The sequence below is a fragment of the Gallinula chloropus genome, assembly GCF_964237585.1.
Source record: "Gallinula chloropus genome assembly, chromosome: 14".
Lineage (NCBI taxonomy): Eukaryota > Metazoa > Chordata > Aves > Gruiformes > Rallidae > Gallinula > Gallinula chloropus.
Window position 1 is genome coordinate 13,201,965 of NC_140099.1, and position 13,860 is coordinate 13,215,824.

The 13,860-nt window shown below is 35.5% G+C and overlaps 1 protein-coding gene across 1 annotated transcript in view; it reads right to left on the bottom strand.

The window, feature by feature from the left end:
- The window catches only part of PPP4R4 (protein phosphatase 4 regulatory subunit 4), a gene marked incomplete at its 3' end in the record, with an annotated part of 41,282 nt that overhangs the window by 17,719 nt on the left and 9,703 nt on the right, over positions 1 to 13,860 (bottom strand). Inside the window, exons 5-10 of the mRNA XM_084270378.1 lie at positions 11,383 to 11,490; positions 8,190 to 8,311; positions 6,290 to 6,412; positions 3,596 to 3,765; positions 2,426 to 2,545; positions 696 to 773 (exon numbers count right to left, since the gene is read on the bottom strand). Of these exons, the coding sequence (XP_084126504.1) occupies positions 696 to 773; positions 2,426 to 2,545; positions 3,596 to 3,765; positions 6,290 to 6,412; positions 8,190 to 8,311; positions 11,383 to 11,490 (721 nt within the window). The remainder of the gene's footprint in view (positions 1 to 695; positions 774 to 2,425; positions 2,546 to 3,595; positions 3,766 to 6,289; positions 6,413 to 8,189; positions 8,312 to 11,382; positions 11,491 to 13,860) is intronic.

A 13,860-nucleotide genomic window follows, 5' to 3' on the forward strand; every position in this document is an offset into this window, starting at 1 on the left:
AGAAAATGTCTAACAGAGGGTACCACAAGAAAAAGAGCAGTTGAAAGTAAAATTCATTTTTTCCATGCCATATTGAAAGATCCTACATAGAAAAGGATAAAAAAGATTAACCACTGGAGTAACTGGTATCAGAGGAAATGGTGATTTTTATCTGAAACCTAAATAATTGTCTTTTTTTCCAATCCAAAAAAGTCTCACTATATTGTCTGTAATATAGCTAGCTGATTCATGTTTTACACAGGTTGAAACAGGTAAGCTAAACTGCCTCAAACACTCACAGATTCTGTACCAGATCTTGGACTGAAACTCTGTATAAATCTCAGAGAACTTCTTTATCTCCTCTTGAATTGGAGAAATTAAAATAAACCAAAGCAAAAACCTTGAATGCTAGCAATTTTAATACAGCATCAAATCCAAATCTTTCCATATAATTTCTTAGTAAATAAAATTAAAATTTAGACTGATATTTTTAAAAGCTAATAAGTTCCAAGTGGGTTTAATAAATCCAAACACCTTCCTATTTTTCCCCTTTTTATTCACAGAAGGCTGACATCTTTACGAAGCATCTGTGAAACAGAAGGAACAGCTGTTGATCATTTTAAATGACTGTACTGTCTTATTGCAGAGTTATTAAACATCAATGTAATCTGCCTCAATGTAACAAGCAAAAGAAAGTTCCAATAAAAGTATATTACCTCCAGTGACTCGTCTTGCAATAGTGTAACCAGTTCTTTATGTATCGTATACACACCAGAATTTAAAAGCTTAGCAACCTGAAAAATGACAGTGGGATAGATTAGCAAGGTGAAGCATTCTTTAGCTCCATGGCACTCCAACAACTATAGTATAGGGGTTTACTTTACAGCAAACACGAAGAAGGGATGCAGACCAATTGTTTAATCAGCCTTCTAAAGTTGAGTACTTTCCCACTGATCACATTACAATTATGCTTACATGAAGAATATGAGTCAAGAAACAGGCCTACTACCTAACCATGAAACCTGCTTTTAGAATCAACTCTTCTTCATATTTACACAAAAACGTTAAGATTGCATTGCAAGGCTAGAAATATGCAAATACTGACTGACCTTCATGCACCTTAGGAGAGTTAACAGTCCATCTACTATGTAATTTACAAAAGATAAAATATAAACACTAGTTTAGCCTGTGCTGGATTTTAAGTTTCCCCAGCCTTTCCATCTGGAGTTTTCACTCCTCACTTCTTTGGGGTTTCTTACTGTGATTCATAAATTCATAAAAATCCCAGCAGTCCATCTTTTATAACAAACACCTTATAACAAATACGAATGAGGTTTCTGCCATACGGAACATTTAGGTGATGGGTTTTAATGGTTTTCCTTGTCAAATGAAATTAAAACTTACTTCCAATCAAGACGAAGCTTTAGGGGAATGACTACAGGGCATTAAATAAGAAAAAGAAATCCACCTAGCACTGGAAGCTATACATGACTCACATTTGGCTGTTACATGGTTGCCTCACTATGGTAAAATGAAAAAAAACCGACCACTAAAATGTACATTCAGACCAAGGCATAACTTTACAGGTTTTTTTAAATGAGCTAAAATACTTTGCTTACATTCAGGCAGTACCTCAAAAGTGTTTCACATCTAACCAGTATTACGTAGAATTAGATGCTAATTTTAACAAATTCAACAATTACTTTATATTATCATTCATTAATACAAGGCATCAATAGGTTACAAAAACTGGAAATCCATACCTCTTTCTTATACAGGTAGAAATAAAGTCACCTTAACTTCATTTATAACCCTACTAGTAATTTAAAGAAATGCTTTCAGCGAGCTGCTTAACTTACCAACTTCCCTAGCAACAGAAGGGGATAAAAGACTTAACTCATGGACTGAAACACAAGGATTCTCAGTATGAAAACCTTGAAGATCTCCCTATATGGGTTCCTACCATATGGAATTCAGTAGAACTTATGTAAGCTGAATGGAACAACATGAACACATACACTTTTACATCAGCATAAATTTCAAAGTAGCTTCATATTAAATTGAGCACTTAACTTAGTTTTAATACCTATAAATATTCTCCACAAAACACCAGAATAGTTGCAAACTGTACAGTTCTAAAGAAGGTTTTCAGGACCAGAAATGGCAAGTCGCTTTCTCCTTCTTGTCTTGTTATTTTCTACAGCGACTGAAAATCTTCAAATACTGTACTTACTACAACTGCTTATGTTTGTGGTACTAGACCATTTTAAGTTTCTTCTAGCTTTTGGTCCTTAAAAGTTCACCTATCAAATTTACCTCACTTGTAGCCAAAGTCACACAATTAAACAGACTACTGTGTGTATATGGGCTACTTATACAGGTTAGAATCATTGACAAACTGAATCATTTCAACAAGCTTTCTCATCTTCGTAATTTGTAAACTTACTTCATAAAAGCTTATGGCCATAGTATATCTGACAGGAACTTCAGGGTCGTGACAAAGGCAGAAGAATATAGAATATAGTTCTAAATGGAAGTTCTTTGGATCCACAAAAACAATCATGGCCTGTGGAAAGATAAAGTATTTTATTAACAGTGTAGCTAAAGGACCATACTATCAGACATCATCAGATGAAAGCACTGAGTTACAAGCAGTAAGACAATTGGGAGATAACAGGTAGTGATTTTAAAGAAGTGGTGTGGCATTTTTTGATGGCTGTGTTAAAACACAGGCACCAGACAAATGCTGAAGTTAAGAACTAAACTGGATTTACATATCTTCCAGACATGCTGTAGACTTTTTTCTGAAGTCATAGATTAAAACCACAAGATATTAAATTTTTACTTTAATAAATATTGTTAATGTTTCAATATACTAGTGGAAGCTGCAACTGGAGACTTCAGAAACAAAGAACATTTTAGCAAGTAGCAAAGCAAACATCTGAATTTCAACATAATTATGTGTGTGCATACCTTGGTTTTGCTAAAATAAACCAACAGATGTCTACCTACATACACGGAGCTTGTCTTTAAAAGGTAGAATAAAAATAACTGTCTACTACCTCTCCGTACAAACATATTTTCTTTAAATATAAATGCAGGATGTCAAAATACAAAGTTGATTTAGAGAAACATGAGTGCTGAATTTAAAGACCTCACATAAACTCAAAAAGTTACTCTGTATTCAGGCTGGAGCATGACTAAAACATGAATCTAACCATTCAGATTCAATCTTCACCTCCCTGTAATGTCACAACACAGCAAATTTGAAAATCTAGCTTTGAGTGGTTTGAAACCTGGGGCTCTGTTTCACAGCCATTTTCCCAAAGCCTTTGTGCTAAGGGTTGGGAGAAAATGCATAGGAAAGAATGAGACCAGTAATGTTTTAGAACAGCACTTGTTCAGGCAAAACTTGCCAATGATTTTCTAAGGCTTTGCAAAGAGGATTCCTTATGGACAACCTCTACTTTAAACTGTTAACCTGAAATTTCCAAGAGAGAGTTACATTATTGCTAACAATGAGTAATTTGGCAATAACTTCTCTATCACTCAAACAGTCCCATTTAGTGAACTATATGCATGACACATTTTTTAACCTTGACCGTATGTTACGTACTGGAAAATTGTAAGCACAGTTCTTCCTCACTGAAATATACTTCTTTTCCTGCTCCAGAGTTTGAAGCTGTAGTTGATTATCATTGTGTCCATTTTCCTGTTGTAAACCCAGCGTGGAAAGCTTCTTGTAAAATTCCAAAAACCGTAAGTGTTGTTCAGGAGTAAAAATGCCTCCAAAAAAAAAAGGTTACTTTCCTCATTACAAATGCCATTAACAGTGTCTTAAAACATATCTAATTAATAAATCTAGCAGATAAGCTGATTTTTCATCCCTCCTCCCCCACCTTAGCTCTAGCAAAGTATCATCACCACACATTATAGAGAAAAAACAATTGCAGGAAAGTGACAGTTAACTATAACTGAGTGAATCTTAATTTCTGTTTACATAAATCTTGAAATATTCACATCTTTAACTGCAGGATTGTGAAAATATTTGTTTGTTCCACTAATAGTGGCTTCTTCTGGATTAAATTTTTAGATCTATATGGAACTCAGTCACATGAAGAATGCATGCCTCAAGAAAGTTGAATAGTTAGGCCATGTTGCTACAGATAATAAAGAAATATAAGAATAAAATTAAAAAACCAAGAACAAACTGGAATGTAACTAGCAAGATTACTGAAAATAATACAAGTCATTTTATAAGTATGTTAGTAACAAGAGAAAAAAATCAAGGAAACACTCAGTTTTCCACTCAGTAGAGAGAGGAAAGCTATGATGATTGGTACCAAGAAGGTTGAAATGCCTAATGCTTTAATTTTCTTCCTCAAATTCCACTAGTATCACCAGGCTTAATACAGCTAGTAACAATGACATAGATTCAAGTTTTAAGTAGTAAAGAAACAGGTCAGTGAATACCTAAACAAGAGAGGTTTTAAAAATGTGCAGTCAGATGTGCTTCATTTTAGTATTTAAAAGTGCTTAAAGTACTAGCTGCTGAAATCCTAAATAAGTGAGATATCAGAATAGAAAAGGGCTGAAGTGATGCTGATATTTAATAGTTGGAGAGGGGATGGACAAGCCATATAGTTGCAGAACAGCCAGATTCATGTTTTTTGAAAAAAATTGGAACAAAAACTTCTGCTTGTAGATACTGAAAAGAAGACAAGAAAATGAGTTGCACCTAACATGGCAAAAGCAAAACTTGTCACACTGATTCCCTTTCCTTCCAGTACTGGAGCTCAGAGCCTGTGAATACAAAAGATGCAGCAAAGGACATGCTTTTCACAAGAAAAGAAGGGATCAGGAAACAGAGGTGGAAAACTATAAAAATACTTCAAAACTGCTTGGAAAAACATTTAAGAAAAAGTTACCCAGGACACACTGACATGACTGATATGCTAGTTCTGGCAATATTCAGTATTTTTGGGCTTTCGATGTTGGATTAGAGACTAGGCTTATTGAATATTCTGATGACATGATCCTTCGATGAAGACTCTTCAGAAGATAAGAGTTTAAAAAGATCTTCAGAACCTGGACATAGGCTCTTAAAACTTTAGACTATGAGACTATTATTCCCTTAGGACAGAGGTAAGGTACCACGTGTAGCCAGATCTACATCATTTGCATGAGGCCAAGAAAGAGCAAGAGTAACTGGCTGTCAGATGTACTAAAAAAAAAAACAAACAACCAAAAGATTCATACAGGCTGCACTTGAACACATAATGTCAAACTGTGGTAAGCTGTTGCCAAAAAAAAAAGAAAATAAAAGGTAAAGAGCAATACAGCTGGCAAGACACATGGAACAGCCCTGTCGCTTTGTTTAGCCCTCTTAAGGCGTAACACTTCAAGAAAAATATGAGCTTGCCAGACACAAGTTCAGAGGTGAAGGGAGATCAGCAATTAAAGTCATTCAGCCTAGAGAAAAATTGACAGGGAAGACATGATAAAAGCAGGATGGACTCTGAGTTTCTGCAATTAACAGTTTGACACTCTTAAACAGCCCTTTTGGATTATTTGCAGTGAAGCAACGGTTACTCTGATAGTCCCTGATATAATCATAAAGAATCATTTTAAAGATTTGCAAGAAAGATCAAAGGGTTTAAGAGTCTAGGAGGAAATTCTCTATAAAGTAAAACCATGATTCTGGGCTGTCCCTCTCCAGGTAAGCTCTGTGTAGGTGTTACATACTGGGCAGAATAACCCAAGGAAAGATCTGCTGTGTTTAAGTAGAAACCACAAATTTTCTGGGTACAGATTTGGTCTCAGCTGCAGCTGGGAACCCACATGCCACCAGGTCTCCTTTCTCCCCTCTACTTCCTCATGGGCCACACTCCATACTGTGCTTCAAAAAGGATATCAAGCACAGAAGTGAACGTACACAGTTAACATCATACTGTTTTCAAACGTTTCTAGTTTCAAAAATTCAGTCGTACAACTCACAAGCTGCAGAATATCCAAGAGGGAATCAAAATAAATCAAACCAACATACACAATCACCACGTTTTCATCTCTGACCCTGTCTAAACAAAAAACTCTGTTCCTGTTTAAACACAAAAAACCCAATAAACAGACATCTAGAGAGGAAATTCACATCCAATATTTCTGCAATAGATTCTATCAGATTTTTACTTTGATATTTCCTTTCTTGTCATTTCATTTGATACATTAAAATGTGCATATTTTCCAAGGGTTTCAAATTCTGCAATCTTCTCTCATTTGTAACATAAATTTTTTCAAGAACATTAATACATACCATACAATCCATTACACAGTTTTCCTAAATGGAAAGATAAAGAAACTAGGATAGATTCATCTGCTTTGAAGGATTTTTCACAGAATGACTTCACTAAGGGGAGCACAGTTTGACTCCTATCATCTGAAAAACAAAAGAAATTTTTAAAGTTAGCCGTTTATCAGAGAGATACAGAGAGTTAGCTTCCATATAAATTATGATAAATATCTTTTTAGCATGATAGGGATTATTTTTGGCAGGCACTCGCTGGAGGTAGAAAACAAGAGGTATAGGGAGCAATGAACATAGTAGCATAATACAAGTCCTAAATTTTAATACCTTACCAGTTTTGTATATCTATTTTTAGGGAAAATGCATCTCCCAGGAAAGGATGAGACAGAATCAATGAACAGTCACTATCTCCATTCACCAAGAATATATATAGAGAAAGAAAGAATACTGCAGTTTACTCCCACAGCAAGATGTGCTACAATAGCAGGAATACAGGGACATCAAGATTGAACGTGATCATCATAGTAAAAAGAAAAATGTGGATATAAGTGAATCTTTTCAGCCTACTGAGAAAAAGAGGTTTAAAATCTTTGGGTAAGCAATAAATTAATAGAGAAACAACATAATTGAGGGCAGAGGAAAGAAATTAAATCACGTAGAAATGTAAGTCAAGTCCAAGCACCCTGCCTCCTTATAAAATAAAGGAATAAATGTTCAAAGAAATGCATGTGTTAGGAGTTGTTTTAAATAAAACCATATCATTCTAAAATGTTCCAAGTTTTAAAGGGATGAGTTTTTTTTAATAGTATATCAACACCAAAATTCAGCAAATAATTATGGCTGAACAAATATTTAGTTTGATCCAAAGAAAATTTGTTTTGATACTGTGGGAGAGGAACCCTAGGATGTAATTTCAGATCTTCTACCTTCAAAATGTTCATTTTCTAGTTCAGACATAAAATCAAAATCTACATAAATCAAATTTCTAGAAACTTTCTCTAAGTATTCTTTTTAAATAGCTAAAAGCAATAGTTACAGCAATTGGGGGGGGGAGGAGTGAAGACTGGGACATACAAAGAGAAGCACAAACTTGATAGCATCAATGTAATGGCTCAATAATTTGATAATTAACCTACTACCATACTGATGTAAGTGCTCACTGCTAAAAGTCCATTTACAGGATTCCCCCCAAAACTTACTTCTTTAAGCACTTCTCCTTATGGCTTATATGCAGTCAGGTATTTTAGTATTTCATCACCAAGTTCCTGTACAGTACCTATTTGCTCCTCACGTATCGGGAAGGAGTAGTAGAGTCAGTAAGATGGGAGTGGGAAATGTGATGCAAAATACAAAGTTGATAACGAAGATAAACAACTGAAGAGTTTGGGAAAAGACAGTATAAAGTGGCAAATCATGAGCAGTGACCAACAATATAAAATATTTTTTCATACACACTGTGGCAGTCATCCATCATCTACATTGCTGCTTTGTACACTTCCAGTTCTAAAGAAAAACCAAACCAGGGAGCACAAGTGATACAGAGCCAGAAAAGCTGGCTGTTAACTGCCTTCTGCATCCCCCTGATCACAAACTGAGACAGAGCAGCTGATTGGAGGACAAGGGACAACAGCTTCCCAGAATATTCCCCTCCACTGGAGCAGTCACAGGAGCTCTCCTTGAAGTCTGCCCCAAGAACTGATGAACTGAAAGTGTGATGAGAACCGAAGAGCCACGCCTCTAGGTAACACACCAGCACTATGTCACAAGAACAACAGAGAATATTGCCTTCCTCACATGAACACAGACTCTCATCCCTACTCCTGGAGAAGCATGAAATACGCATGCACATCAGAGGAAAGATATACTGAGCATTAAGAACTGGGCTAGTAAGCATGAATTAAATTCTTACCTGCATCAAACATATCAATCAGATTCACTAACGTCTCAAAAGCTGCAAGGCGAACACTGCTGCCCTCATCTCTTGCCAGTTCTACTAACTCAGGAAGCACCACAGTTTTTGTTAGTTCTGTCCTGCAAAGCGAGGCAAACAGTCGAGAGAAAACTTACAATGAAACAATACTGTCACAGTAAAATAGAATTCTTCCATCACATACTAATTTAGGTATTTTTTGAGTAGTCCAGAAGCAAAATCTGACAGTTTTGTAAGGAAATGAAAATTAAATAAAAATCTCTAGTAAATCTTGGGACTTTTTTGTCAGCCAAAGAAACATGTAAATTTAAAACATGAAACTTCATCACTAAAAAAAGCTGACAAAATATCTCAAATCAGAAAAAAAATGCATTCTGATAAAACTCAAAGGTGTCCAGCTACTTCACCGTGTCACTAAGAAAACTTTTCTGATCAAATATTCAGAACTTGCTCCTGAGATGCCCCAAAGGCAAAAATGATTAAATATGAGTCATGCTGGACAAAAGCGTCTGGAAATCTTATGCTTTTCTTCTACAGAATAAGCAACTACTGCTTAGAGTATAAACAGTTTCTCAACTAGTCCAAACACTAGCTTTTAGGCTTGTTTTAAAGTAGTAAAGAATGGGTTGTGCTTGTCTCTTTTTGCCTTAGTAGGTACTAATGCTGTCTCTGTGTGTGATGGTCCTGACAATTTGAATCTATTGCCTTGAACTCTAACTTAGAAATCAGAGTTTAATCTGACAGATGACTGAGGAGTGAAATACTCTTGACACAGAAACATCTGCACAGTAAAGTGATTGGCATAAGTAAGATAAAAGGAGATCCAGAGAAGTATAGCTTCTGTATAAGCTACCAACCTGCATAATTTCCCATGTCCCAGTCATTCTTGATTGCTTTCAGAGATTAGAAAGATCTTTCTGCAGCTCTACTATCAACAAGAACTGGGATGACATATCCAGTATTTGCACTTCTTTTCTTTTCTGTCATGCTCTTTTTTTTCTTCTTATAGTAGTCAAGATTTATAGTGTTTGCATTTGAGTTAAGAAGCCCACTTTGTCCTATTATCACATATGAGCTCTTAGTCTGCTCATCAAATAGTGAAAGCTGTTGCAAACACCACATCTCAAGAAGGGGACCTCAACAGGGTATCTAGCCCTCAATGTTTATAATGATGAAACAAAACTTCTGGGAAACACTCCAATGAAATGACTCCATGTGAGCATTAACCAAGGTGACAAAATCAAAATCATGTTTGACACTTTGAACGGCTGTGTATGAAGAATTTAGACTGTCATTTCAATCCCAGTCATTAATGCAGAACTGATCACAACATCAGAGATACCAGATTTTTATTGAAATAAAATGCCCAAAATATCCCTTATAATAAGACTAAACAAGCAACAGCTGTCCTTTTTGTAAATCAATACAAATACTTTCAAATGTTTACAATCAGCATCAAAGTGATTTGCACCTTACAGTTTATCCTTGCTACAGTCAAATCAAGATGTAGCTTAATGGTATTCTTCCAAACAGATAATTAAACATTGATATAAAATTATGATATCACTTAGTGCTATCATCACTAAATAGTAAAAATAAGCATAAGGGCTGTTGTCACATAATACCTTCGACATTCACCTAAAAAACGTGATTATTACTGTTTGTCTGGTTTTTTCCTACAACCTATTCATCCTCAACATGAAACACTGCAATAGTTTACATACTGAAACCAACAGTTTGCCATTTCTTATGAGATTGAAGCATCTAAATCATTCGGAAGGGACTAGGCAAAAACCTCAGAGACAGAACAGTGTGTATGGTACGTTACTGCTAGGATTAAAAGCTGGGGAGGAAAGAATTAAAGGAAAATATACAGAAGACACAATTAACTGATAACAATGAATTTAGCACTATCAAACCACTATTCTACAGCTGGGTAAATGGCCAGTAATGCTGTCATTTGCCACTGCACATACCACCTAATTTGACTTTCAGCTGTATATGTAATTTGGTTGGTAAAGAACCACAGAATCACGGAATTGAAGGGGTTGGAAGGAACCCCAAGAGATCATCAAGTCCAACCCCTACAAAGCCATGTATAGCACAAGGGGTAATGGCTTTAAACTGAAGGAGGGTAGATTTGGATCAGAACTTCTGTGGGACGAGGACCTCACAGAAAACGTGCCTAAATCACATATGTAACATAATTTTGTATCGACTTGTTTAGCTAGGGATCAAGAAATTACTGTACTGCATGACCTTACCAAAACAAAATCAAATTATGGCAGGAATTTACTTAGTTCTTGCTGTGAATACTTGTTGCAGATACCCTCTATCTGAGTAACCTGAAACACTGCCTGAACATACACTTTTCCTATAGTCCATGTGTGAGAGGTAAATCATATCACTTCAGGAATGGCATCTTTTCTACACACATCAGTACAAAAAAGATGAGGCACATATTTACCATTATCTTTCAAGTGACATTTCACTTTCAGCCTCTTCCTAGAATTTGCTCATAAATTCACAATTCTAAAAGCCAGAGGGACTGATTGGGGATAGATCTAATCTATCCCCAATAAGTAGCATAGGGCAGTCAAGTCTGTAAGATAAGTTATTAGGGTTTTTGTTCTTGCTGACACAATAACAGGTGCACAGATCTGGAATTTTAAAACTTGTTCACCAATCCTGTGTGGGTAGTTAACATGTTCTATTTATTAAAATAAAAGTTCCAGACTTTTTCTTTTCTTATGTCTCCAATATTGAAGTTCTTCAAGCTGGAAGTTGATGCTCACTGAAATTTGCTTACAACACATTTAGCATCCTCTTGCAAAAAAAATGCACAGTGATTATCAGAAACTGCTAAATCCCCTCCCACTTTTAAATAAGCTCAATGACATCAATGGATAATTGGGATAATTTCAAAGACACTATAGATGAACTCATTATTTACAAAAAACATTGTACAGTTCAGCAATTTCACTACCAGATTTACAAATCTGAAAATGGATGAGAGCCAACTGCCAACAGCTCATTCCTAAGAACACATCTGTACACTCCAGATTTATTACTGAGTATGCATGAATTAAACTAGAAATCATAAAAGGCGTTTTTAGGTTACCATTAAATATCTTAGAGAAAGATTAGCAGCAGTTATGGAGATTGTACTCACCCTACTCCTTGAGCTATATGTTCCAGTTGCCGACACATGCAAGTTCTAACTTCATATTCCACATCCTGGCACAGTGTTTTTACCAATGGGAGAATCTCTCTTTTAACACTACAAAGATTAACATTTTTTTTATCGATATACAGAAAAAGAAGATACTAAAATCCACTCCACAGTACTTAAATTTTGCTCATACATTACTTCTCATTGCAATTTTTAAAACAAAATTAACACACATTGTAAATAATTTTTCTGAGAATTTGCAATTATGAAAGAACACTGCACATTAGACACACACATATGTGCTATAAAGAAAAAGGATGATTTACAATCATTATAATTTGCTCTTATTTCACCCATTATTTTCTTGAACTACAAAAATAGTAGGTAGGCTTAGAGATACTGTTCTCATTTAATAACCATCTCCAGTACAATTTTTGAACCGCCACTGTAAGAATACAAAGAATTATATAAACGGAAGTGCAGATACATATACATTTTCTCTAATACCTTTGGTACACATGTATCACCAAAGAGATATTTAGGAAGAAAGCAGAAAAAGAATTTAAGGTCAAAAGCTTCAGTACTGCAATGACTTTAGGCAAGTAGACTCAAGTATTCATTTTAAATCAATGGAAGATACAAAATAAGTGTTTTGAATTCTATTTAAGTAAAAATACATACTACAACTTGGCAGAATCAGCCATTGTGTTGCCTTTCACTGCCCAAGATGCTGTCATGAGTACTCATATCTCTATCCAAATCCTTATGTTGTTGCGAAACTCAAGAGAAATAATACGAAGACACAGACAAGTAGATTTCCAAGCCAGCTTGCACAGCCTCCTCTCATTCCACTGAAAAATAATTTGCTTCTTACAGCAAAATTTGGCCTCAAGTTTCAAAAACTGTACAAAGTCTTGAGAGGTTGGCATTTTAGAATACTCTGAAGTAGGGACTACTTCCAAAAAAGACTTGTTTAAACTCACTGTTGTAACAGAGGACAGAAAAACTAGCATTCTGTTTTATGAGGGAAAATGGTGCCATTCTGAAGAAGAATGTGAACATATGCTTATGTATTGCCTAAGGCAAATATGTGTCCTGAGCCCATACAAAGTGCCCTCCTACAAGGGGAATGAGGGTGTGTCATGAATCTTATTCAGCTCGCCAAATTCCACCAGTGGAACCAGGTCTCTCTTCAGCTCTCTAAACTGCACTCAGAACCCTCTACCAGAAGATTACCATGACCCAGAAAATTCTCAGCCATCTTCACTAACGTGTAGCTTCTGTACAGAAATGGTGCTGTTATCTGTTCACCAAAATTAAGGGTTTCCTACTTCTGAACACAAAGAAAGCCTATTAAAGAATCCTAACAAAAGAATACATGATTATTTGAACTTACTATGGTTAACACTGTTTCTCATAAAATTCCAAGTACTCTGGAAAGTCACTTTATTTTCATGAGAATGTAACATCAAATCCAGAAGAGTAATTGTGATTCTGCCAGAATTCTACAAACGCTGGCGATGAAGATTTGAAGGCTTTGGGAACTTTCTCAGAATACTTTCCCTGCTCATTAAGTTTTGCATGTCCAATATGTATAGCCTACATAACAAATGAAGGTGTAGATACATTCCTTTTGATGGCTTCTAGTTCTTTTTAACTAAGAAAAAAATATATAATTTGAAAAAAAAATATTCCTAAATGTCTTGGCGTATGGTCCTGTTCATATTTTCTGCTATGCCAAATTCTAGCATTTTGGGGCAGATCAAAATCATTATTAGAGCAGACTTCCTCTGCTAGATACAGTTCCTGTAGCTGTCAGTGGATTTATTTTGTAATGTAAAATCACATGTGGAAAATTGCCTGGACCCAAAACACATTTGGTGACATGGTCCTTCTACCATAAGGCTGGATAAACACACCAAGGAATGTGCCATACCAACTGCTTTGGGCAGACAAGTTATTCAGATTTATTTTCATTACTGCTTCCCTCTTCTGCACAACTATCCAAACTCACAGACATTGAGTCCAAGAGCTGGATAATACCAGGCAACAACAGTGGCTCCTGATACATCTCCATCTAATTAGGGATAGAAAAAAATGTATCTGCATGTTAAATTTGGTTAGACAAATAAAATGGTAGAAACAAACAGCATTCTTCTCTCTATGACAAGGAGCTCTAAGGTGATGAAGTTGTGTTTTGCCTATATATATATTGCAGAGAAATCTACTGTTTGGATTATTTGCTGGTAAGAGAAACAATATGGAAGAATGGCATGAAAATGGTACCCATTTGAACCTGTGGAAGAGCATACAAACCGAGGTGATAAACTGATGAACATCAGCAAATCTGCATACTCTAGTTACATAATGATTTTTTAATTATTATTAATAATCAGATAAAGGGAAAGAAAGCATTTTATTTTTGCAATAACGCCTATTTTTTGTACTGGTATATACTGTGGAATGTGTACAGTCTAC